The sequence below is a fragment of the Paroedura picta genome, chromosome 4 (assembly GCF_049243985.1).
Source record: "Paroedura picta isolate Pp20150507F chromosome 4, Ppicta_v3.0, whole genome shotgun sequence".
NCBI lineage: Eukaryota > Metazoa > Chordata > Lepidosauria > Squamata > Gekkonidae > Paroedura > Paroedura picta.
This window is the reverse complement of record NC_135372.1, coordinates 113,161,698-113,187,076: the sequence shown is the minus strand read 5'-3', so window position 1 is coordinate 113,187,076 and position 25,379 is coordinate 113,161,698. Positions and strand designations below refer to the sequence as shown.

Sequence of the window (25,379 nt, the reverse complement as noted above, 5' to 3'; positions counted from 1 at the left end):
ACCACTACACCAAACTGGCTCTCTTCTTCTTTTGCTTGGCCTGCTCTACAAGATAAGAGTTGCCTGGCTGGTTAGATCTAGGATTGCCATCCTCCAGAAGGAACCTGGAGGTCACCTGGAATTACAGCTGATCTCCAGACCACAGTTCCCCTGGAGGAAGTGACATCTTCAGAGGGTATACTTTACAGAATTACATCCCTGATACATCCACTCCCCAGACTCTACCCACCCAAGGTGCTGCCCCTAAATCTTAAAGAATTGGCAGCTCAACAGCCAACTATTCTAGAAGAAGAGTTCTGGAGACCAAATACTGGAGCTCCGTGACCTCTACTAAAGAGGTGTAATTTGACCTTAGGTAGCAGCCATGGGGAGGGAGTGACTACATAGATTGGAGTGATGGTGCTGTTGAGGGGAAAAGGCTCTGAGGGCTGGTATTAGCCACTGTAGAGGAAACGAAAAACATCCATCTTTTTCCATAGGGCTAGGTCAGCCCAGGGGTCTCACTGAGGAAATAGCAAGTGTTGAGGGAGCCATTTTCACTGTGGAAATAGGTGACACAGAGTTAGACCCTTTCTCCAGTCCTAATTCAGATCACACACACCCTTGGCTTTCTTTTAGTGTCAGATTACATCTCTAGAGTTCCAGTCACTGAACTCCGATGTTACATACAGTTTGACCCTCAGCCTTCATTATCTGTAGCCATATGTTCAAGGCACTGATAGATAATTCTTTTGCAGTTGGATCAAAGGGCTGGAGAAAGACAAGCAAGAAACAGATGTCCACTTTAACTCTTTGACTGGGGAAGGCAACTTCAACTGGAGGTTTGTGTTCCGCTTTGATTACCTGCCAACAGAGAAAGAGGTAACTTACAAGAAGAAGGACTCCATCTTCTCTCTGGAGGAATCTGAATTCCGAGAGCCAGCAGTCCTGGTCATGCAGGTCTGGGACTATGACAGGATTTCAGCGAATGACTTTTTAGGTATTTTAATGCTCACCGTGTTTCTGTCATTGTGCTTTATGATCTACTTCATTTGTGGTTTATGTTTATGGCCTTACAATCCAGATAGCCCACTCTGGGTTGAGAAAGATTTGGGTTCCCTTCTTCCACAAGGAAGAAACTGAACTGAAACTGATCTTTCAACCACTAGATGGCGCAGCCACTACTTTTTCTTATTTCCTTCGGTAGGATGTTGCTTTTAGAATCACAAACAGGTCTATGCCTTTAATCTGCTATCTGACTCCTGGCTTATTCTGCCTCAACTCCTGCCCTGTCTGTTTCCCCCCCTGCCTCTTTGTCTGGTCTAGCTGTGCTATGAATTAATTCTGCATTTTAGTGTATACAGTACATTTCCACCTGATCAGATTGGCAATAGCTGCAAAAGTTTTCTTACCTTCAGTGTATAGTTTGGTCAGTTTAATAAATTAAGAACAGATTAAGAACTGGCTTTTTATACCCGGCTTTTCACTACCCAACGGAGTCCTAAATCAGCTTACAAACATCTTTCCATTTGTGTAAGGTAGGCAGGGCTGAGAAAGCTCTGAAATAACTGCTCTGTGGGTACAGCTCTCTGAGGACTGTGACTAGCCCAAGGTCACACAGCTGGCTGCATTTGGAGGATGGGGAATCAAATATGATTCTCCAGATTAGAGTCCACCACTCTTTAACAACTCTACCATGCTGGCTAAGAAAAGCCCTGTTGGGTGAGACCAGTGGTTCATCTAGTCCAACATCCTGTTTTACACAGTGGCCAACCAGTTCCTCTTGTTGGCCAACAACAGAGCATAGAGGCCGAGGTCTTCCCCTGATGGTGCTACCTGGCCCTGGGACTCAGAGGTTTAGTGACTCTGAACATGGAGGATTCCTTTAGTCATCATGGCTAGTAAGATGTCACAGCCAGATCACCCTCACAGCCCCATGGCTAGTAGCTGCTGATAGCTTGTAGCCACTAATCATCTCATTTTGCCCTATAAGCACTCTTCTGCATCCAACTGCTCTCTGCTCAAGGACTAATTTGGGGTGGGAACAGGGGTGATTGGCTGGGCTGTCAAAAGATGGTGGAAAACAGGAACAGTATTTCCAGGGACCTTGGTCACGCTGGAGGTTGTTGTGCATTTTGTGTTTGTATAATTATTATAAGTAGATCTAGATGGGTTTTGGTGGCCTTGGTGTGGGGACAGGTTCTGCCTTGCAGAGTCAATCAGGTGACATTATAGTCCATGTTAACGTTGATTTCTACAATTATGCTTCTGGCTGGATTCTGTTAAGTGCCTCATATCATGTAGACAAAACTTCTACATGGACGAAAAAGCTAGTTCTATCCATTTGGGAATAGTTCTGTGCAAATGATTAGTATCTGAAGCTCTTCTTTGTTTCATTGTGTTTCAAGGGGCCATCGAATTAAGACTGAACGATATGGTAAGAGCTGCCAAGAGTTCAGAGCAGTGCACCATCAAGATGGCCAAAGAGAAGGCTATGCCCCGATTCTCCATCTTTCGAAACAAGCGGATGAGAGGCTGGTGGCCCTTCATCAAACTGAAAGGCCAGGAAGATATTGAGAGGGAGGAGAGAGAAGCCAAGCAAAAGAAGAAGAAAAAGAAGAAGAACAAGTGGAGAAGATCCATAAATCCAGAAGATGTTGAGTTTTCAGACCCCAGTGGAAACATCTTCATCCTAACTGTAAGAAGACAGGGAGCTACAGGAAAAAGATATCTAAAATCTCAAGGTTATATGCATAGATGCACCCAGGCACACTCCCACAGAGGGTCCTTATTCTGTAGCTTCCCACTCTCTCTGGGCAAACAACAAGTGACTGGAGAGTTTTTAATGGATCTATTCCATTTACTTTAACATTGCAATAAATGCAAGTGAGCAAAAGTAGGGTTTGGGGAAGATAATCTATCCTCCATTCATTTTCACAAATTAAATCAGTGCTTTCTTTTAAAAAGACATTTTTGCACTGTATCAGATTAAAATGTGTTTCTTTCTAGGGAAAAGTGGAAGCTGAATTCCAGCTATTGACTGTAGAGGAGGCTGAGAAGAGCCCCGTTGGTCTGGGTCGCAAGGAGCCTGAACCCCTTGATAAACCCAAGTAAGTACCTGTAGATTTATGTGAATGATTTTGAAAGTGAGAAGGCTGCAGTTCCAAGTCCTTACTTTCCAGAAGGCTGGTGGGTTTAGGTTCCCTCAGGCTTGGATGCATAAAGGTTGATCCAGAAGACTGGGATAGTCTTATGGGGGTGGACTAGATACAGGCAGATGCTTTGAGGTTTTGATATATGCTTGGGCTGTCTTGTATTGGTCACGAGGTTTGGCATTTGGTTGTTTTCTGTTGGAGGGTAGCCATCAATGTACTTTTGATTGCAGCTTTGCTATTACATTTTAGCCTGAATGTGCCCTGAAACTGTTTCCCTCTCCCTTCTTTCATTTGCAGCCGTCCAAAAACATCCTTCAATTGGTTTGTGAACCCCATGAAAACATTCATCTTCTTCATTTGGAAGCGGTACAAAAAATACATAATTGCACTGCTAATTATCGCTATTGTGACCATCTTCTTAGTTCTACTTCTCTACACAATGCCTGGATACATTAGTCAGAAGATCATAAATGGCTAAGTGAATTCTCCCTGTTTCCAAGCTGGTACTTGATAGTGGAAGATAAGAATGATACGTATATCAAAAAAACTGAGAAACATTTTGTAGCTGACTGATGGTGCCTGGAGCACTTTTTTTGGGCGAAAGTAACTAATCAAAGAAAGAAGAAACGACCAGTATCTGAACAATCAAACTGTCCATTCACATCTGTGATATGATGACTGTAGATTTGCAAGGACTTTTAGCATTATTAAATCAAAGACTAGCTTGCCATTAGTCCTGAAGATCATTTTCCACTTGAATGCTGTGTTGGTTCTTGCAGATAAAATAACTGCCTGTCACTTGGAAATAGAGACACTGCCATATGGAAAAGTGATGCTTCTGCTTGACTCGACTGCTGTTTGGATCCAATCCAAAATTTCCAACAGTAGAACAGAACTTTCCTGACCTCATTCTACTGCTGCTCACTGATCTCCGTGAAATGCAGATTCTGGGGGGGAAAAGGGATCCTGAAAAATATCAAAGTATGTGTATGAAGAGTCTCAAGCAGACTCTGGCAAAGCAAAGGCAGTGCCATAATTTTATGCATCCTGTCATACTTCACGCAGAACTAAAGCAGAGGCAGGATATTGGTCTAGTTCCAATCTGTACAACTTGTGGATCTGACTCACCATCATCCATGTAGGATACTCTGTCCTGGATATAGTCTGCACAGGGCTTTTTACTCACTGCCAGGTTGAATAAATCCCTGCCGTCTGCACTGAATTCGGTATCTACTTTGATTTTGGGCGCTTTAAATTTTCCCTCTGCAACATGCATGAGTGATTCAGAGTGACCCTATCAGAAGTGGATATAACCTTCCTGTAAGCCCTGTAAGAGCTTTGAGAGGTCAGCAAGCAATATGATTTCAACTTACACTTTCTGTATGATGCAATATAGTGTGATGAGCAGTGTACAAGTTACTCAGGGGATTGCTAAGGAGGGGGAATAGCAGTGATGCTGTTGGCAGAGCCAGGCAATTGGACTGGTAGAAGAGCAATGTCAAGCTCAACCAGCGTTTTTTTTTTAAGTTCTGAAATGAGGTGGAGGGGCTTTCCTTGTCCAACAGGTGCCAGTGACAATATATAGAGCAATGAGTTAGTATTATACAATAAAATAATCTTGTTTTACAAGCAACAACATCATCATGGTTTGGAATGATGAGAAACAAATATCCATAATAGCTAAGATGGCTAGATTATCCACAACATACAGGAGTAAACTGCATTTCAGTGAATGCCCAAAACAACTGTCCATCCAAGCTAAAATACTGACACTGTGCACCAGTGATGGGCATGATTTGATTTTTGCTATTCCTGTAGATGCCTATATTGGTAAATTTGATGGAGTCCCTGGAACAGGAAGGTTTTCATGTACTGAAAGACATTTCCACATGTAAATCATAGTTCTTTGCAGGCATTAAACTGGTCTTAACCGGGGCCTGGTGGAACATTTACCCGGTGAGATCAGGGCCTTGCAAGTCCTGGAACAGTTCTGCAGGGCCTGCAAAATGCAGTTGTTCTGCCAGGCCTAAGTCTGGGGTCTAAAATAAGGCTGAAATTCTGGCCTCCCTGCTCTAAAAATCAGTCAAATTAATATGTTTATGTTACCCCTTCTCATTAGAGCTTCTGGAATGATTTGATTTTAAACTGAAATATACATTATATTTTAGGTTTTTCAATATTAATGTTTATGATACTGTATTTTTTATTGTTTATGATTGTTGTTACCTGCCCATGAGTTTGTGCTCTGAAGCAAGGAGCAGCCTCCATTAGGCTTTCTGCTTTCTCCAACCACTGACATATAGGCATGTAGTCTGCTTGAGCCAGCCGTAAAGCCTTGCAATGTGTTTTCTTTGTAAATAACTTTTAAGCTTTTGTATTCTGCTTCAGTAAGGGGACTGAAGCAGATGAATATATTTTGTAAATAATGTTTCGTTGTAAAGATTCTCTCTTTTAAACCTCAAAGCTCTGGTTTAGATCTGTGCCTCATCCACAAAGACAACTTATAACTGCATATTTTCAAAATGCTCTGCTACTCTGCAGCTCTACTTACCTGGAGGGACCTAGGAATTAGTCTAGTCCAAAAGTCCCAACTATATTAAATGTAGAGCTCCCATGTGAGATTATCTAAGTTTCAAAGTATAGATCAGAAAACATTTTAAACTTCTTAGGAACCAGTTGGTGTAGAACTGGGGGGAGGGGGGAATTATTCAAGTCAATATATATTAGTATTAAACTTTTAAGAGTCTGCACTGTCATTTACCTGGGATTGTTCTTCAGTCCTGGATTATATAGATAACTGTATTAGTTTCAAAATAGTTAAACTGGATGTCGCTATGGAAGTACAGGAAGGAGACAGATTACCAGAATTAAAAAAAATGCTATAGGCCAGGGGTAGTCAAACTGCGGCCCTCCAGATGTCCATGGACTACAATTCCCAGGAGCCCCTGCCAGCAAATGCTGGCAGAGGCTCCTGGGAATTGTAGTCCATGGACATCTGGAGGGCCGCAGTTTGACTACCCCTGCTATAGGCAATGTGAATCTTATACAACACCAGATAAAAATAAAGCAACCTGAATGGACATGAGCACAAAATACCTAAGACATTTGTCAAGGACCAGGGTGCAAACTGAAGCAGGATCAATAATACTTCATTGGGAAAATCTTTTCAAGCCATAAAGACTCTGAGGTGACTCTTAAGTGTCCCCCCCCCATTAATTTGCTCCAAGTACTTCTGGCAGATGAGAAGATGTCACTGTGGTTTCCTGGGAGTGTTATGATTCAAGTTAGGAAACATGTATTTGGAAATAGGTTCCTTTCTGCTGTTGCCTCACTACATCATTCCAACAAACACATGAGTTACATTCACACTACTTGCTTTCACATTGTCTTGGTGTTTGAAGTTCAGAGGAAATCTTGATCAGTCACCAGTGCAGTGCTTGTCCAGCAACCTTTATAACTGAATACTCAGTGGTCCCCAACCTTTTTATCACTAGGGACCACTCAACGCCGGGGACCACTCAACTCCTTTTACTGAGGCCCAGTGGGGGGGGGTAGTTTATTCCTCTACTCTCTACCACTGCCCTAGCGCTCTCTGATCACTATGGTAATGTTTAAACATCCCTTCAAAATAAGATACAGACATGCCACAACAATGAAGTAAAGGGCCGGGGGGGGGGGCAGGAGAAGGCGTCCTTTGGGGCCCACCTCCAATTAGTTGAAGGACCACATGTGGTCCACGGCCCACAAGTTGGGGATCGCTAATATAAAAGACTTGTCAAAGTACACCTCCCAAATTCATAGTCATGTTTATTCTCTGCCAGGGTTGATATAAGCAGTATAATCCAGAGCTAATATTTGACTAATTGATATTAGGTGAAGACTAACCAGTGCATTGAACTGATCAAATTCTTTTCCTTTCAACTTCTGAGTACCCTGATTCTTGGTCACATTTCCAAACATCTAAAATGAAATTCTATGTAAAAGTTTGGAAGATGTTCTGCATTATTTGGAGAAAACCTTCAAACTGATTCCTTCTAGCAGGGACAATTGAATAAGCTCATGCATTCAAAATATGCTAAAAGTACTTGTGATTTTTATCAATTTCTTTTGAGTGAAGAGGTATTTTGAGCCATGTTGAAAACTCAGGTTACCATCACGGAAACCCTTAGCAGTCTTCATTGATTTCTCTTAAAAGTAATATTGGGCCATAATATTTCACACACATGTTTTTCCAAATGTAGTCCAACCCCCTACACAATGCAAAGAACTCAAAACTACCTGCCTACCCACAGTAACCCTAATTTCATGCCCAAGTCATCCCCCCCCCCCAAAAAAACAAAGAATCTCCGGAATCCATCCTGGCCTGGAGGAAATTCACCTACCACCCCACAGTGGTAATCAGCAATTCCTTGGATATGCAAGGAAGGTCCACAAGAGACAAACACTGACACATCTCTTCCTGCCTGCCCACTCACAATCTGTTCATAAAATAAGCATTTCTGTCAGATGACTATCTGCTTAAAACTCTGTTTAAAAACTTCCAAAGAAGGAGAACCCAGCACCTCCCAAGGAAGCCTGTTCCATTTAGGAACTGCTCTGACAGGAACTTCTTCTGGATGTTTAGCCAAAATGTATTTTAATTAATTTCATCCCATTGGTTCTGATCTGACCCTCTGGGGCAACAGAAAAAAACTCTTCCCCATCACAGCATAACGTTGAAGTTGTATGCAGCCATCTCACTCCCTACCTGATTGGTCCTGGGGGGGGTGCTGCCAATAGGGAGATACCACTCTGCCTGTGAGGGCCAATCAGTTCAAGTTGCACACAGACAACACAACCCCTACCTGACTGGCCTTCCCTGGGAGTGTGCAGCCAAAAGGGAGAGAACACTCTGCCAATGAGGACCAATAAGTTCAAATTGCACTCTGTCGATGGGGGCAATCAGTTCAAACTGCAATCTGCCAGTGAGAGCTAATTGGTTCAAATAGCATGCAGACAATTCAATCCTTACCTGATTGGCCCTTTCTAGGAGTGTGCAGCCAATAGGAAGAGAACACTCTTCTAGTGAGGGCAAATCATGGGCTTATCTGTCCTCATCTTCCTCTGGTGGAAGAGGTTCTGGCCTCTCTGAAAGGTCCTGCTTCTGGTAAGTTGCTCCATTCTCTGCCTCTTCCCACCTGCCATTTCCCCCAGACAAGGAAAGGAGGGCAGCTGCTTCCTTTGCCTCCTGTGATGGTCTCAGGTTTTAACTTTCTGCTGAAAGGAAGCACAGACAAGCTGCAAGGGGGGCAGAGATAATCAGTATTTAAAAAACAGAATGCCAAGGGACAGACAGAATGCAATGAATGTCTTAACTCAGTCCAGTGAGTCAAGGGTTCCTTCAGGCAGTCCAAGGACATTAGCAGAAGGAGCAGGTCACAGGTTGTGTCCACCACCCAGGCCTCCCAGCCTCAAGTAATATGGACTGTCAGCAGTCTCTCAGTCTTCACTCTGCAATGACTCCCAGTCTTCTGCAGTAAGCAACTGTTTTGCTAATATGGTATGTTGCCTTTTAGACTGGAGCCCTCTTCCATCACATAGCTGGCATTGCTTGATTGGCTCAGGTGAGCCAGGTAGGCTGACAAGGCAGGGAGTTGCAGCTGGAGGCTGGGTAGAAGAATGAGGAGCTCTTGCAACAGCTTTGGAATCTAAGCCTTGGTTTGTCTGCAGCTCCATTCCCTTCTGCTGATCAGAGCTCTCTTCCTTTTGAACATCTGGCTGGTCTAAGCTCTCATCCAGCTGAGGCTTGGGTGAAGCTAGAGCTCCTGGCAAGGCTTTTCCTCCAAGGAGTCATCCCTAACACACCTGGGCTCACAACACTCTGCAATTGGCTATTGGAGCACTTTCCCCCCACCCTCCATTTCCTCAGAGGGGCTGGTGGGATCCAGCAGCTTTCCCCACTAAGCCTGGCCCTTGGGAAATTTGGGGGGATGGGAGATCTGATTGGCTCTCATTGACAGAGTGCAATTTGAACTGATTGGCCCTCACTGGCAGAGTGGTATCTCCTTATTGGCAGCACACCCCCAGGACTAATCAGTTAGGGATTGAGTTGGCTGAATGCAACTTCAACTTTATAACTTAATAATGTTTTATCTATGCTGAAAACAACAAAGGAAGGTAGCTATTAAATGTTTTAAATAAATAATAACAATGAGTAGGATGTTTCTGGAGTTCTTCATGTGCTCTATCAGGGTGATTCAGTTCTGTTCCTGCTTATATGATAGTGCTGCAAGAAAACTGACTTTTTTCGGGGGTGGTGGGGGAAGAGAACTCAACCCCTCCCTTGTCCTTTACTCTCTGCATCTTTGCAATTCCTCCAAAGCACACACTGCAGTATAGATGTGATCCTGTCTCTGAGGACTGTGTTAGTAGAGGGAAAGCTTTCTCAAGAACATAAGATGATATGAAGTCCAGTGGGGTTCTCAGGGGAAGTGAAAACAGCACAGGGGAAAGAGCAGTGTCACTCCTCTTTCATTTCCATTTCTGCATAAGTCTCAAACGTTCTGATGCACAGGAGACACCCTTAAATGGCCATTAGATTGGGAAGGGTTGCACACGTTTATCTGTGCCCAGTCCTCTGTGTACAGGAAAGAGTACACACTGCGTATACACTTTGGTATAGTCTACATGCCATTTAGAACACTGGCAAGTGCTCCAAGGCTCCAAGATCCCTGAATTTAGGCATGCTCTTTGCTGACTAGAAAGTCAAAAATTTATTTTGGTGCCTGCACAGCGGCCAGTTTGTGTGCATGTGTTTCCTGGACAGGAAAGAGGAGGGCAGCACTTTTTTTTCTCAAGAATACAGAGGGATTGTTCTGGGCAAGGCGTTGCTCTTTCTTTTGAGATGTTTGTGGACGCTTCAGCAACACTTGACAGCTTCCTCTCAATCCTAAGTTCCCCTTTTCTGTGGCCGGACATTCCGACTCAGCAGTTTGCTGGATAACCCAGGACTCTCCTTTGCAACCAGTCCTTTACACAGCAGGATGCCAGAGCTAATCTCTGTCCAAGAGTTCATCTCTCAGACTCAAGAGGATCTGAGCTCTCCAACAACCTCATCCTTCACCAGTCACATGAGCAGATGCCGGAGCACTGTTTGTAGCCAAGAGGAGGTAAGAAGCAGAGAGCAAGGAAGGGAGGGTGCTATTGGTCAAAGGCAAAAGGAGGGGGATTGGAATTTCAATAAAAGGGTAGGCTACTGAGTGATTCCTACCCTGTGCATGTAGAGACAAAACCAAGGGTTTAGAGGGGATACTTATTAAATTTGCAGGTGGTACTAAATTGGGAGCAGTAGCAAACACAACTGAAGACAGAATCAGAATACAGGATGATCTTGATAGGCTTGAGAAGTGGGCTAAACTGAATAAAATGAAGTTCAATAGGGACAAATGTAAAGTTCTGCATTTAGGTAGGAAAAACTAAATACACCAATATAGGATGGGGGAGACTTGTCTTGGCAGTAGCATGTGTGAAAAGGATCTAGGAGTCTTAGTAGACCACACATTGAACATGAGTCAACAGTGTGACTCGGTAGCTAAAAAGGCAAATGGGATTTTGGGCTGTATCAAACGGAGTATCGTGTCAAGATCACAGGAGGTGATGGTACCACTTTACTATGCTCTGGTTCAGCCTCACTTGGAGTACTGTGTTCAGTTTTGGGCACCACAGTTGAAGAAGGATGTGAGGGGTTTGGAGACCAAGACATATGAGGAAAGGTTGGGGGAGCTTGGTCTGTTTAGCCTGGAGAGGAGATGACTGAGAGAGGTTCTAATAACCATCTTCACGTATTTAAAAGGCTGCCATATAGAGGATGGAGCAGAGTTGCTCTCTCTTGCCCCGGAAGGATGTAACAGAACCATTCTGTCTAAACATGAATTCTGTCTAAACATGAGGAAGAAGTTCCTGACTGAGCAGTTTCTCAGTGGAACAGGCTTCCTTGGGAGGTGGTGGGGTCTCCATCTTTGGAGATTTTTAAACAGAGTCTGGATAGCCATCTGACAGAGAGGCTGATTCTGTGAAAGCTTAAGGGGGTGGCAGGTTACAGTGGATGAGCGATAGGGTTGTGAGTCTCCAGCATAGGGCAGGGGGTTGGACTAGATGGCCCATGAGGTCCCTTCCAACTCTATGATTCTATTATTCTAACTGGCTCCAAGGAGCAAATCTATTTTTATTTACTTCAGGATTTTTATCTCACTTTTCTTTTGAGAGGAGGAAATCCAAAGCAACTCTTGAAATATCAACACAGTACCAATATATAAAACAAGAAGTCATTTTAAAACATTTTTGAAGAACCAAATAGTACAACATGTAAAGCCAATACACACCCTGCAATTTAACCTGGAAGTGTTAGTTTGCTTTCTAAAGGCTTGAAGGGTAAAGTTGATGGATATGTACATCTGCCTCAGCAGGGCAAACAGAAGCTCAGTAGGGTAGTTTCAGAGCAGAATAATGGGGAGAGTTTAAAAGTCTACCCAGTGCATCACAGTGAAATAGGTCCTACATGCCTCTTTAAAAATCCCCTGCATCTAAATCTGGAATTTCCAACATGTGTTCTGGCCCTGAGAAAGAGTCTCTTTAGGGAGGCAGATTCCTCTGAGAGACCCTGTGCTTTGACATGGGCTGAAGGGGCTTAGAATAGGTCACATATCTGAGAAAGCATTTTCTAACTTTATTTTTATTTATTTGATTTTTAGGCTGCCCCTCCCTGCACAGTGGGCTTGGGGCGGCTTGCATCAAAGGTGCAGGCTACTATCTTCCTGGGGCATGGTAAAAGTATTTGAATTGTTCCAATTCTGTGCTGTGACTAAGGCAGCACTCTTAAGGACACTTTCCTGAGAGTAGGCCTTGTTGATTAAACGGGAACTTAATTCTGAGAAGACCTGTTTGAGATTCCTTCCTTAGTGGTCTAAGACTTTATTCCCAACATTTCCCTTAGCTGGAGACTGGAAAGAAAAGTTAAAAGTTCTTAAACCAGGGGTCTTAATGTTTGTGCCCACTCCAGATTGGGAAATACCTGGAGATTTTGGGGGTGGAGCTTGAGGAAGGCAGGCCTTGGAGATGGGAAGGACTTCAATGAGGCAGTAATGCCATAGAACAGTGGTCCCCAACCCCTGGCACCGGGCCGCGGCTCCTTCTTCCCTCCCCCCCCCCAAGTGAGAAGCTCACCAGGCCGCGAGCAAATCGGCCGCCAAAGCGGCCGATTAGCTCGTGGCCTGGCAAGCTTCTTGTTTTGGGAGGGAAGAGAAGCTTGCCGAACCACAAGCTAATCGGCCACTTTAGCGGCCGATTTGCTGGTGGCCCAGAGGGGCTGGGAGGGGGAGCCACAGCCGCCGGCATGGCGGCGGCGCAAACGAATGTGCGTGGACTGCCGCACACGCGCGTTTGCGCCCCTACCGGGCGCAAACGCACGTGCGCGGCAGTCCGCACATGCGTGTTTGCACTGGGGCTGCCACGCGTGCGCGGGACCCCAGGCCGCTCTCTCCCCCCACTCCGGAGCAGCGGTCCGCAGCACCTGAAAGCTTGCGGACCGCTGCCATAGAATCACCCTCCAAAGCAGCCACTTTCCCCAGGTGAACTGTTGCTTGTTGCCTAGAGCAGGTGTAGTCAACCTGTGGTCCTCCAGGTGTTCATGGACTACAATTCCCATGAGCCCCTTCCAGCAAATACTGGCAGGGGCTCATGGGAATTGTAGTCCATGGACATCTGGCGTACCACAGGCTGACTACCCCTGGCCTAGAGAGCAGTTGTAATTAGGGTTGTGTGCGGCAGCATCCTAATTGGCCATTTCAGAATGATGCAGCCAGCACCACGCCGTAGGGGGGAGAGTAGGCGCGGGCACTGGTGCGCAATTCGACGCACACACGCAGTTGCAGAGCTCCGCACCTGCGTGTGTGCACCGACTGACACAGCAGCGCCCGTGCCTCCCCCCCCCCCCCCCCCGCGGTGCAGCACTTGCTGTGTTGGCCTGGAATGGCCGATTCGGACGCTGCCACACCCAACCCTAATTGTAATCACAGGAGATCTCTGACCACTATTGGAGTGATAGTTTGTGAGTGATAGTACTCACTGTGCGTTTTCTGTGATACTCACCTGAAGTTACTTCAGGTAGCTGAAGTAATAGCTGTATAATATCTTTTGTTGGGAGCAACATATACAGCAAAAACAAAAACAACAAAAAGCAAGCAAACTTTCCAGTTTACAAGCGTTCTTTTCTATTAAACAAAAAAGAAACGAGTGAGTGATGATGTTTCTGGATAGAATAGAATCTGCGGCATAGAATAGTCTTAAAATAGGCCGATTATGCATGGATAGGGAAGGGCATGCCAGCGCCTTCATGACAGTGGGGCTAATCTCCACTTATGCATGCCATCGATGCCGTCCTGGCCCCCTCCTGGCCATGGCCCATTTTAGGACCTCTCATGGCCCACGGCAAGGGAACATGGATTCTTGCCACAGCAGCCATTAGAGGCCCAGCTAGGCCTGGCCCATGGATATGGTGTTCCTACGGTTTCCCTACAGAGACACAAAACATCCAATTTGGCTTCGCGGTGCTGTGGAGCTGAGCAGGACATTTGTGCCCCCCACGATGTTGGGATAGTGGCATGCTGCTCTCCTACCATAACATGGTGGGACGCTCATGCCCCCCGCCCCCTCCACTACTGCTGCTGTTGTGAGGCACAGCAGAACCCACCTGCCCTGGAGTTGTGCATATGCACACACAGCTACGAGGCAGACAGTGTGTGCCGGGGAATATCTTCCACCAGACGCAGTGGGGCATGCTGCCCCTCTGCTAGGAATTGGTAGCAGCATGGCACGCTCATAGAATGGAGAAAGAGTCATGCAATCTGAATTATATCACGGTTAGTTCAAAAAGAAAATCTCAGTTATACCAAAAATATTTTTGGTTGCATTGTATCCTAGAAATCTTTTTTGTACTTAGCATTGTTTAATTAAGTCTGCATAACAACTCTTGCACTCTAACACTATTACAAGTTGCAGAAGATGATGATTTCATGATGACAAGAAATATCTTTCCTCCCTTTTTTCTTTTTGTTTTGCTTATCATCCATTCTTACAGATACAGATACAGAAGCCTTTATTGGCATAATGAACAACACAAGAAGGAAGATACAAAGTAAAAAAATTTAAATATCAAGCGGAGTTACTCAGTTTTGTTCAAAACAAGGAATTAATTCTAAAAACCTTACCTAAAATGCTGCAATACAGGTGGTTTGGGCAGGATCCTTGCTATCAAGTAATTTATTAAGTTCATCCATTCTTAAAAGGAGTCCCAAAGAACTCAGAATCTTGGTCTTTGCAACACGTTATTTGGTCCTAATAAAAGCTATTGAACCACTGTTATTGTCTAGATTGGGGGCATCTAGTTCTTAAGAAAAATCTTCTTGAAAGAGATGGTGAGCTCCCCCTCACTGGCAGTCTTCAAGCAAAGGTTGGATACACACTTTTCTTGTTTGCTTTAGGATGCTTTGGGCTGATCCTGCGTTGAGCAGGGAGTTGGACTAGATGGCCTGTATGGCCCCTTCCAACTCTATGATTCTATGTTTCTGTTTCTATGAAACACAAGACTTCTTGCAGCTGGCCCTGCAGGATGGTTGGATAACATTCTAATTTCCCCTTTTTCTGTAACTTTCTGCCCTTCTCACCTTCTGTTTACAGTTTTTGAAATAAGTTGCATTTGCTTCTGTTTTCAAAATAATGGATTCTCCATGAATTTGAATCCAGCAGCCAAAATGCCTGATCGTATTTTGTAAAATGCAGCTTCACAGACCCTGAAGTACAGCAATGCCCTATTCCCTTGAAACAGGCTGTAAAGATAAGATTAAAGTTAGAAACAGGAAGCCATTAAGAAATGTATATAGTTACTAGCCTTGAAGAACCGGAAATGGAAATGTTGCATGCAGTAAGGACTCAACAGTAAGAGAGGGAGACAGTTTCCTGAGCAATATCTGGAACTCTATTTTAGTTATTCTGCTAATTTACACAATGGCTTTCTGACACTTAAGGCCTGTAACAATAAAAATCACATGCAATTATAATATTATAAAATTATCTTCAGAACTCAGGCAGAAAAATAACACCTTAAAAGCACCCATCCACCCACCTGTTCCATAATAATAAAATGTTTAACCTGCTCCAGAAATGAAGATGCCAGTCTCAACCTCTAGGACAACTGGGCTTGAATGCTGGAAACTTGCTGGATCATCTGTTTATTTCCCATCTTTAGCCTCTACTTTAGAATTTCCACCACGACAGAGAGAGAGAGAGAGAGAGAGAGAGAGAGAGAGAGAGAGAGAGAGAGAGAGAGAGAGAGAGAGAGAGATGTCATCAGCATATAAAGGACACTTTTCTCCAGATGTCTGGATGATCCTTCCCAATGGTTTCATCTACATGGAACAGCATGAAAGAAAAGATGGAATGCTTGCAGAGTAACTATAGAAACAGGATGACAAATGAAGTCATCATGGACATTCTGTTCAAAACTGTGGTTCATGAGGCGTCCATGTTGCATTTCCTTTATCTGCCACCAGAGGGCTCTTAAAAACCAAAACCATTTCCGCAAGAGGAATCTGCCTTCAGCCCAAGGTCTTTCTGTTTATCTGTAGCCACTAGGGGATCAGGGAAGTCTGAGCACAGTAGAAGACATTCTACTATCAGCTACACTTGCCTTTCTCCAAGACTGAAGCAAACTTGCCTAACAGTTTGTTACCCAACCAAGTCCACACTGGTGCAAAAGAAGACGAAGAGTTGGTTCTTATATGCTGCTTTTTTCTACCCGAAGGAGTCTCAAAGAAGACATCATGCTGATAATTGCTACAGTAAATGCCATCTTGCAGGTCATTTTCTCCAATGGTGTTGCAGCAAGATAAAAAAAACTTTCCCTATCTTTTCCTTGGTTTCTCTCTGTGTTTTTCACATTTATTTTCATTCAAATAATTTTTCTCTCCACCTATTTTTTTCTATCTCCTTCCTCCAATTTATTTTAAATTCTTGATCTTAAGTCCTTCTCATCCCTATAGTACACTAGCAAACTTTTTGTAATATTATGGAGGGGAGATATCCCCATGATCTAACAAAGTAGTGCAAGAACATTTCCCCTCTTCTCCATCCTTTACATGCTTGATAATAGAACATTAATCAGTTTCAGTGGTTATATATGTGGAACAGAAGTTAGAACTCCCAATTCAGGAAGTGTTATTATCATTATTACTGCGCTGGTGGAAGATATAATAGCTCGGTAAAGGCTATTTTGCTATATGACAAATGATCTCATCTTTTAAATATCATTAAAATTAATTTTATACCAACTGCCTATTTCTCAATCTTAGTGAGCTCATTGGTCATGTATGTACAGGTTTTGGGCAGTATTGTATGTAACTAATGAAAATGTTGCAGCAGGCTCTCTCTCCACAGTCTCAGAGGAGAGTGCAGGGAACAATATGCTGGCAAACAGCTGATCCAGTGGTTCAGCTGTTTGGTTGGGTCTTTAACTGCTTCCTCCAACCTGACCCAACTGCCACTGCCCAAAGCAGGCACCACTTGTCCAGGGGAACCTACAAGTGTGTGGGAGGGGGGAGTAGACGCAAAGCCTGTCATCCTCCAATGAGCTGACATCACACAGACCCTGCACCCACTCCCAACAGCCACTGCTTTAAGAGGTGAGTTGTCACCACCACATATTATGTTTTATATATATATATATATGCTGGCTTCAAAGCCTGTTCCTAAGAATGGGCCTTGAAAGGGCCCCCTCCCCTGGGCCCTGGCCTGGCAGCTTAAGGTGGCTTTGGGCTGCAGCTCACAGCCGGATCAAGTGGGGCGGGGGCTGGCCAGCTCGTTAGCAGGCCCAGCCTAACAGGCTGGGAGGCCCTCGTTAGCAAGCCCTCCACCACAACCCTTTGCCCAGGGCCCTCTCCCCTTACCTGCTGCTGGCTCCAGGCACTGAGGCACATCTGAGAGCAAAGAGACTAGAGTCCAGAGACGGAGGACGGGAGCTGCAGAGACAGGGACAATCAGGCCCTATTCCAACTTGGACAGCCAGACACGTCCCACCCCCCAGGCCGTTTCACAAATATATAGAGGAACCATGGATAAGGTTAATCATGATCATGATATTGCCATTTGGATCAGGAGCAGAATTTCCTGATAGAGGAAGTGTTTATTTGCTAGTTGGCGAATGGAGCTGATTTTAATGCTAAATATATCCTTTTTCATGTTGATATTCTTTCTTTCAGTTAGTTTTATAATCATAGAATCAAAGAATCATAGAGTTGGAAGGGGCCATACAGGCCATCTAGTCCAACCCCCTGCTCAACGCAGGATCAGCTCAAAGCATCCTAAAGCATCCAAAAAAAGTGTGCATCCAACCTTTGCTTGAAGACTGCCAGTGAGGGGGAGCTCACCACCTCCTTAGGCAGCCTATTCTACTGCTGAACTACTCTGACTGTGAAAATTGTTTTCCTGATATCTAGCCTATATCGTTATACTTGAAGTTTAAACCCATTACTGTGTGTCCTCTCCTCTGCAGCCAACAGAAACAGCATCCTGCCCTCCTCCAAGTGACAACCTTTCAAATACTTAAAGAGGGCTATCATGTCCCCTCTCAACCTCCTTTTCTCCAGGCTGAACATTCCCAAGTCCCTCAACCTATCTTCATAGGGCTTGGTCCGTTGGCCCCAGATCATCTTCGTCGCTCTCCTCTGTGCCCTTTCAATTTTATCTACGTCCTTCTTAAAGTGAGGCCTCCAGAACTGCACACAGTACTCCAGGTGTGGTCTGACCAGTGCCGTATACAATGGGACTATGACATCTTGTGATTTTGATGTGATTCCCCTGTTGATACAGCCCAAAATGGCATTCGCCTTTTTTACCGCTGCATCACACTGCCTGCTCATGTTTAGTTTACAATCCACAAGTACCCCAAGGTCTCGTTCACACACAGTGTTACCTAGAAGCGTATCTCCCATCCAGTAGGCATGCTTTTCATTTTTCTGACCCAGATGCAGAACTTTACACTTATCTTTATTAAATTGCATCTTGTTCTCATTTGCCCATTTTTCCATTGTGTTCAGGTCTTGTTGAACTCTGTCTCTATCTTCCGGAGTATTTGCCAGTCCTCCCATTTTGGTGTCATCTGCAAACTTGATGAGTAGTCCCTCCATCACCTCATCTAGATCATTAATAAATATGTTAAAAAGTACCGGGCCGAGCACCGAGCCCTGAAGTACCCCGCTACTCACCTCTCTCCAGTCTGATGAAACACCATTGACAACAACTCTTTGAGTGCGGTTCTCTAACCAATTCCCTATCCACTTAACTATCTGAAAATCCAGATTGCAGTCCTTCAACTTATCCATCAGAACATCATGGGGAACCTTATCAAAAGCTTTACTAAAATCCAAGTAAATGACATCAACCGAATTTCCACGATCCAGCAAACCTGTTACTTGGTCAAAAAAGGAAACCAGGTTGGTCTGGCAGGACCTGTTGGAGACAAATCCATGCTGACTTCCTTGGATCACCAAATTGTCCTCCAGATGTTTGCAGATCGCCCCCTTTAATATCTGCTCCATTATCTTCCCCACAACAGAGGTCAGACTCACTGGTCTGTAGTTTCCCGGGTCATCCTTCCTCCCTTTTTTGAAGATCAGAATAACGTTTGCTCTCTTCCAGTCCTCTGGGACATCTCCAGTCAAAGAGGTCCCGAAGATGATGGACAAGGGCTGTGCAAGTTCTCTGGAAAGTTCTTTAAGTACTCTCGGGTGCATTTCATCCGGACCAGGGGATTTGGACTTATCCAGTGCAGCTAAATGCCTCTCGACAACCTCTCTATCCATGTTAACCTGCCTACCAGACACTGTCCTTTGGCTATTGCCATCTCTAGATGTGCCTAAACCCTTTGACCTATGGGGAAAAACAGATGTAAAATAGGCACTAAGCCTTTCTGCTGCCTTTAGTGAAGGAAAAAGCAGAATGAATGCCCAAGAATCTCTCTCTCTCTTTTTTTTTTTTTCCTTTTAGGCTTTGGATCTGGATCGAACAGTTTTGCAAAAAATGAGGAAAGCAGTGAAAGCGGAACATGCAACTGGACAAGGTCAGAGAAGAACGGTTTACAATACAGCGGGTGGGGGGTGGGGGGGTGGAGTGTAGCTTCAGAATTGTCAGAGCTACCAGATACCCTGAGAGGGTCTCACTATCCTTACGTTTTCTTGGAATGGTTCCTGTGGAGAATGATACAACTCTCAGATATGCACAAAACCTTTTCATAGTGACCACTCTAATGGCAACTGGATGAACAGTAGACCTTGAATGGACACCCTCTGCTTTAGTCTGTCAGCATCTACACAGGCACATTCTAAACATGTCAGTACTGCAAGGCAGACTGTGTAGGCTATCCTTGAGGGAAACTAGGATCTTGAATGGTGGTGATACCCCCTAAACAAGCACTTTACTGTTTTTGTGCAAATTATATCCAAATAAATACACATCACTTTTCCAAACTCCTGTGTTCTCCCACTTCTCTAAGCAATAAGTCCAAAGTTAGTTTTCTTTGGATGAGAGAGCAGGGGAGACGTGTGTCTTGAAGCACAAACATCTGTTTATTTACAGTTGAACAAAGCAGAGCATTTTGGGACCACATGAATTTCTACAGCAGACTTCACCAGCTGATCCTGTTACAGGTTACAAAGACAGCAACTGCACTCCAAGGTGTTTCACCTGCAGAAGTCTCTGCCTGCTTCTGCCATCAGCCAAACTCACCTGTTACCAAGCAAGCTTAACAAGGAATAGTCACTCAAAGCCATATAAAAGCTGGAAGAAGCCAATTTTAAAACCAATCTATTTCCCTAAGTGGTTTACAGTTTCACAGAATATATCTCAGAAATGGTCAAACAATTGTGTATCTACAGATCTCGTTAGCCATTTGGATGCTCATATTGCTGCTCAGGAGAGATTTTCAGGAAACTATCGCAACAACCAAGATGAGAAACTGGCAGAAGCCTTTATCACCTTTGCCGCATTCTCAAGGGAGCTGCTAAATGCTGTCAAGAGCCTGGTATGATGTTGTTTGCCTTTTTTATCTGACCGAAGAACAGAAGCATGGCAATAGGGGTATGCCCGATCATGTTTCTTGCAAGCCTAAAAGGAAAGAGTAAAGTCTAAAAAGCATTTAATTGTTATTAACTCCAAGAGAGAACTGTAGAAATGCACAAGCCCAATTCCTAGCTGCATTCTTTTGTTAAAGGGGTATATGGCTATATACAGCTACAGACAGATCATTAGGTGACAGAGAGTTGCTCTCAATATAACTTCCATGAAACAATTAAGAAGATATGCTCAGGGGCTGGATGTTTGAGACTGGGATGGCCAGAGTGGTTTGCCTGCTGGCATGAGATGGAGCTATTTGCTCTGAGTGCAGCTTTTAGTTTATGGAATGCTGTTCTTTTGATGGAAATAGGTCAGCAGAAGAAGATCCAGCAAAGGGGCTTAACGGCCTTTAGATCTCTGCCTGGATGACTTATTTGTAGGATTATCATAGACTAATGGAAAAAGTGGTTCAAGCAAGACAATCTGTTAAACTTTAGCAAACCCAGAAGTGGCCTGCCCAACATCCTTCATGCTCCAGACCTGGAACATCTAAGAGAGAGAGATAGAAGGCTATGCTGAGCATGGGTTTGCCATGAGATTTGCAACTATACAGCAGCTGCAAATTCCTAGCGGCAGCTCGTTTGTAAAAGTGCAGCAGGGCCTAATTCAGATTAGCACAGTGGCGTGGCAGGAGGGGTTACTGTCCTCTGTCCTGTGCTGTTTTCCAGAGCTGGAAGGGCCCAGGGGCTGGAGACGGTTGCTTTTTGCCCCATCAGAAGGCTGCACATGCACTGAATGACATAATATATTGCTGAATGCAATGAGAGAGATATTAGCAAACTCCAGCAGGAAGGAACTGATACAGATTCTAGAACAATTAAAAAACATGAGTTGGATGTCTGAACATTTACATTACTCTGGCATTTAATAGGCAATGGATTACTGTATTTCCTCAGTGTTCGTTATATCTAGTAGACAAACTACATGTGGCTGTGAATTAGAGGTTAAGCAGAGTATCTGCTTTTACTTCAATCTAAGACAAAAGAATTTCAGTCTGGAGAGCTGTAAAAAAGCAGATTTGGTTGGAGTGATGGCTTATGATTTTGACATAGTGCCCTGATATTGCTTTGGGTTTGGCACTGCCAGCCTGTGTGCTGGCTTCTGCATTCCTGTAATGCCCGGTCAAAACTGTTAACTGGTAATATTCCTTAATTGCCAGTGCTGCCTTCTAGGAAGGGAATATAACCTACAAAGGACAATCTGTACCTTATCCCTTACAGGCTAACCTGAACTCATTGAAGGGAGAGCATAAAACAATGTGAAGTTGCCTTCAATGCTAATACTGAACCCTCCTCTTTCTAGTTGCAGAGTTTGTCTCAAAACATAAACTTCCCCCTGGAGTCATTGACCAAAGGAGATTTGAAAGGGGTAAGTAGGTGCTGTGGAAGTTAAGCATCCCTTAAGTGAATTTGGTGAAGCCAGGCATTATTTTGACTTCTGTTTGGAGGATAAATGCTTGCCACTGTTTATCTCATTTATGATCATAGTAGCTTCTTAAACCCTTGAGTGAGAACAGTATGTGTGGGATGAGAGAACATGCAAGCAATGAATGACTGTGATGGAGTTGAGGTTGGGTCTGGTGTTCCCACTCTTTAAGCTCCATATCATGGAATCAACCCTTATACAAGTCACATCCTTCTGCATAGCTCAGTTCTGTATGGTCTGATATGCATGGGTCCAAACCCAACTTTTATTAGCATATGGAGCTACAACATTTCCAAGTATGTCCAGGACTTCTCCAATCAGTTTACACGGAGGGGGAGACAGCAGTGATGTAGAGGCATAGATAGCATTCACAACCCTTTGGCCTATTAGAAGAAGAAGAAGAGTTGGTTCTTATATGCCGCTTTTCCCTACCCGAAGGAGGCTCAAAGCGGCTTACAGTCGCCTTCCCATTCCTCTCCCCACAACAGACACCCTGTGGGGTGGGTGAGGCTGAGAGAGCCCTGATATCACTGCCCGGTCAGAACAGTTTTATCAGTGCCGTGGCGAGCCCAAGGTCACCCAGCTGGTTGCATGTGGGGGAGTGCAGAATCGAACCCGGCATGTCAGATTAGAGGTCCGCACTCCTAACCACTACACACAGATATTTTCCCTCACTTTCATAGTGCATGTCCATCAGGTTTTCTTCAATACTCAGTTCACTTTCGGTTTCCTGGGATTTTCTGAGAGTGCTTTTGTGTTATCCCTCTTGTTTCACTTCCAAGCTGAAGGCAATCCAAAGGTATACAGATTACTTTGGACCTCCCCATCCTTTTGTCATTCTTTGAAGGTCACTCTCATGCCCACACTGAGGTATCTCAGCCCACTCTGCACCTTCTACCATCCTCCCCAATCTTCATCAGTGTACAGTGTACAAGCTCCATTGATTAATTTTCCCTAATTGTTTTACATTTAATTTTCTAACATTAAAATGGTGGCTTAACTACATGGGCCTTCTGCAAGCTGCTGGATTTAAGAATTGCTTGTGATTGATCCATTTGGAAGAAAGAGACTTTAAAAAACTGCCAAGTTCACAATCATTGTGCAGGATCAAATTAGAGGATCACAAAGAGAAAAACCATGCAAATGTTCAAGGAAGGACAGGAACTTAACATTACTGTGCAGCTGCACTAAGGCATTGGTGAAAATACTAATTTTTCAGTGTATTATTTTTTATAATGAATTTAATTTGCATACTGCCCTCCCATGCAGGCTCAGGGTGGTGTACATCAGTGGTAATAACAATCATATAAATAACATTAACATTAAAACATTAAAACCCTTTAACAATCTTTAAAAATTAAAAAAAAAATTAAGCCGTGTCATCCATGGCACAAGGCTAAAAAAGCTCTCCAGAGCTTCTGCCAAAGAACTCTTCCCCTATACATATTGCAGCCCTATGCAAATTTGCACACGTGAGCACACACACACATGCTGCCAATGCTGAAAGCTTGCAATGCCAGTGATATTAGGCTCTACCATGCATTCTGTATATACAATGTGTTCCCATATATTATGTGATTGTTTTATTATTTCCCATTTTTCACAGTGGCTGATTACACAGCAGAGAATCTGCTAAATTTTGGCAATATGGAAATAGTCTTGTCAGTTTCAACATCAGGTTCCCCCCCCCCCCATCCCTGCTTTCCTTTGTGTTCCCTTTCTTACAATGAATTAATGCTAAAATGCACGCACAATAACTGAACCACAAAGATTTAAATGGATAGCTCTTGCTGCAATAGGACAATTGTGTATATATATTTTTTAAAAACTTTGGATGTCCTCCCCTTCATATCACAAGTGACATTCCCACCCTGATTTAGAAAAGTGTAGTATGTGTATTATAGCTGCAGAATAAATACACTGGAGGAAAAAGAATGGTGCCCCAGGCAGGCACGGAATCCAAAGTTTGCTACTTGGAAAATCTGCAGGAAGTCATACATGCATAATAGACCTTTGTCTCTTAACAGGACTTTAAGAAGCCTTTTGAGAAATCTTGGAAAGACTACGAGAACAAACTGTAAGTTGCTTCAACGCTCGCTTTTTCAGTTAGCTGATTAATTGCTGCATGATTCTGAATGGTTTCCAGTAAAGTTAATAGTTAATAAACACCGTTCTTATTGTTATTTCAGCACAAAGATTGAGAAAGAAAAGCGAGAGCTGGCAAAACAGTATGGGATGGTGCGAACTGAGGTGGTGGGAGGGGAGATTGCAGAGGAAATGGAAAAGGAGCGAAGGATGTTCCAGTTACACATGTGTGAGGTGAGGCAGGGGAGTGATAAGGCTTCTTTTCACATGATTATTTATATACTCGTTATTTAAAATATTTATATCCTGGACTTTCAGTCTGGAACTCATGGTGAACTTTGCAAAAATAAAATAATAAATCAAGGATATAAGATTACAGGACATACCAAGATAATAGCAGCTGTGCGTAGCTTGTTCCTTTGCTTCTCTATGAAATAAGGCAGTGGTCCCCAACCCCCGGGCCGTGGCCTGGCGCCGGGCTGTGAAGGCCTCGGCACCAGGCCATGGCTCCCTCTTCCCGCCTCCCCCAGCAGCGAGAAGCTTGCGGCCCAGCAAGCTTCTCGCTGCTGGGGGAGAGCGGGAAGAGAAGCTTGCCGGGCCGCAAGCTAATCGGCCGCTGAAGCGGCTGATTTGCTGGCGGCCTGGAGGGGCGGGGAGAGAGAGCCGCAGCCGCTGGCATGCCGGCGGACTGCTGAAACAAACTCCCAATATCCTAATCTCTGAACCCACAGATCTAGCACTAAGTGATATTTTAAATAATATTTTATTTAAAAATTAGTAGACTTTAAGAAAAAGATGTGATAGACAAAAAGTAATACCAGATTGATAGCCAAAGTACTGTTTTATTTTTTAAGACAAAGCGTTTTGTTGTATATTGATTTAATCTCATTATGTTGTAGCAAGTGATGAAAGTTGTAGTTTACAACATGAAATGTATGCCATACTTTAATTAAGTGCATAATTTGGGGGAGGAAACTATTTTATAAAAGGCAGGAAGAATGGATGACTGCAGAATATTAGTTAGAAGTCAAGCACGGGAGAGACAAACAGTATTTGAGAAGAAGATGTCAAGTCAGCAAGTCAACACTTGGTGCATGTTTTCCTTCCAGTATCTTATTAAAGTGAATGAAATTAAAACCAAGAAAGGGGCTGACTTGTTGCAAAACAACATCAATCACTGCAATGCCCAGTTCAAGTAAGTGTGATCGACTGCCTTTACTGTCATTCCTCACTGTTCTTTTTACTGCAACAAGCTTTAAAGCTAACAAATGCATTGCGCCTAGTCACTCATTCACCTCCTTTATTTCTTTTTCATTATTTGATTTGATGTTTGCAATATGTGCTCTCCTAGTTTAGAGTTTTGTTCTTCTAGAGACTCTCACTCCCTAGCAATGATTTCCCCAGCCTCTGATCTTTGCTTTAACTGTTGTAAGCACTGAAGAACATCACACTACTGTAGAGGTACGTGGAAAGCTAGTTCTAAAAATCTACTTGTTTGAACAAGCACTAGCAGCATCCTAAGTTCCAGAACATCCT

The 25,379-nt window shown here is 43.9% G+C and overlaps 2 protein-coding genes and 1 long non-coding RNA gene across 3 annotated transcripts in view; 2 read left to right on the top strand and 1 right to left on the bottom strand.

Annotated features, from left to right (window-relative positions):
• Positions 1–5,597, top strand: part of LOC143836200 (fer-1-like protein 4) — a 71,389-nt gene extending 65,792 nt beyond the window's left edge. The window contains exons 42-45 of the mRNA XM_077335188.1: positions 738–979; positions 2,388–2,677; positions 2,989–3,089; positions 3,432–5,597. Coding sequence (XP_077191303.1) covers positions 738–979; positions 2,388–2,677; positions 2,989–3,089; positions 3,432–3,612 — 814 coding nt within the window. The 3' untranslated portion in view covers positions 3,613–5,597. The remainder of the gene's footprint in view (positions 1–737; positions 980–2,387; positions 2,678–2,988; positions 3,090–3,431) is intronic.
• LOC143836202 (uncharacterized) lies at positions 375–15,009 on the bottom strand. Its single transcript, XR_013230542.1, has 3 exons — positions 14,834–15,009; positions 5,896–5,966; positions 375–843 (listed from the first exon to the last, which is right to left on the bottom strand). It is a non-coding gene; the product is annotated as an uncharacterized LOC143836202 (long non-coding RNA).
• The window catches only part of LOC143836201 (arf-GAP with SH3 domain, ANK repeat and PH domain-containing protein 1-like), a 42,256-nt gene continuing 26,887 nt past the window's right edge, over positions 10,011–25,379 (top strand). The window contains exons 1-7 of the mRNA XM_077335189.1: positions 10,011–10,282; positions 19,209–19,281; positions 20,096–20,241; positions 21,636–21,701; positions 23,786–23,835; positions 23,948–24,077; positions 24,953–25,038. Of these exons, the coding sequence (XP_077191304.1) occupies positions 10,157–10,282; positions 19,209–19,281; positions 20,096–20,241; positions 21,636–21,701; positions 23,786–23,835; positions 23,948–24,077; positions 24,953–25,038 (677 nt within the window). The 5' untranslated portion in view covers positions 10,011–10,156. The remainder of the gene's footprint in view (positions 10,283–19,208; positions 19,282–20,095; positions 20,242–21,635; positions 21,702–23,785; positions 23,836–23,947; positions 24,078–24,952; positions 25,039–25,379) is intronic.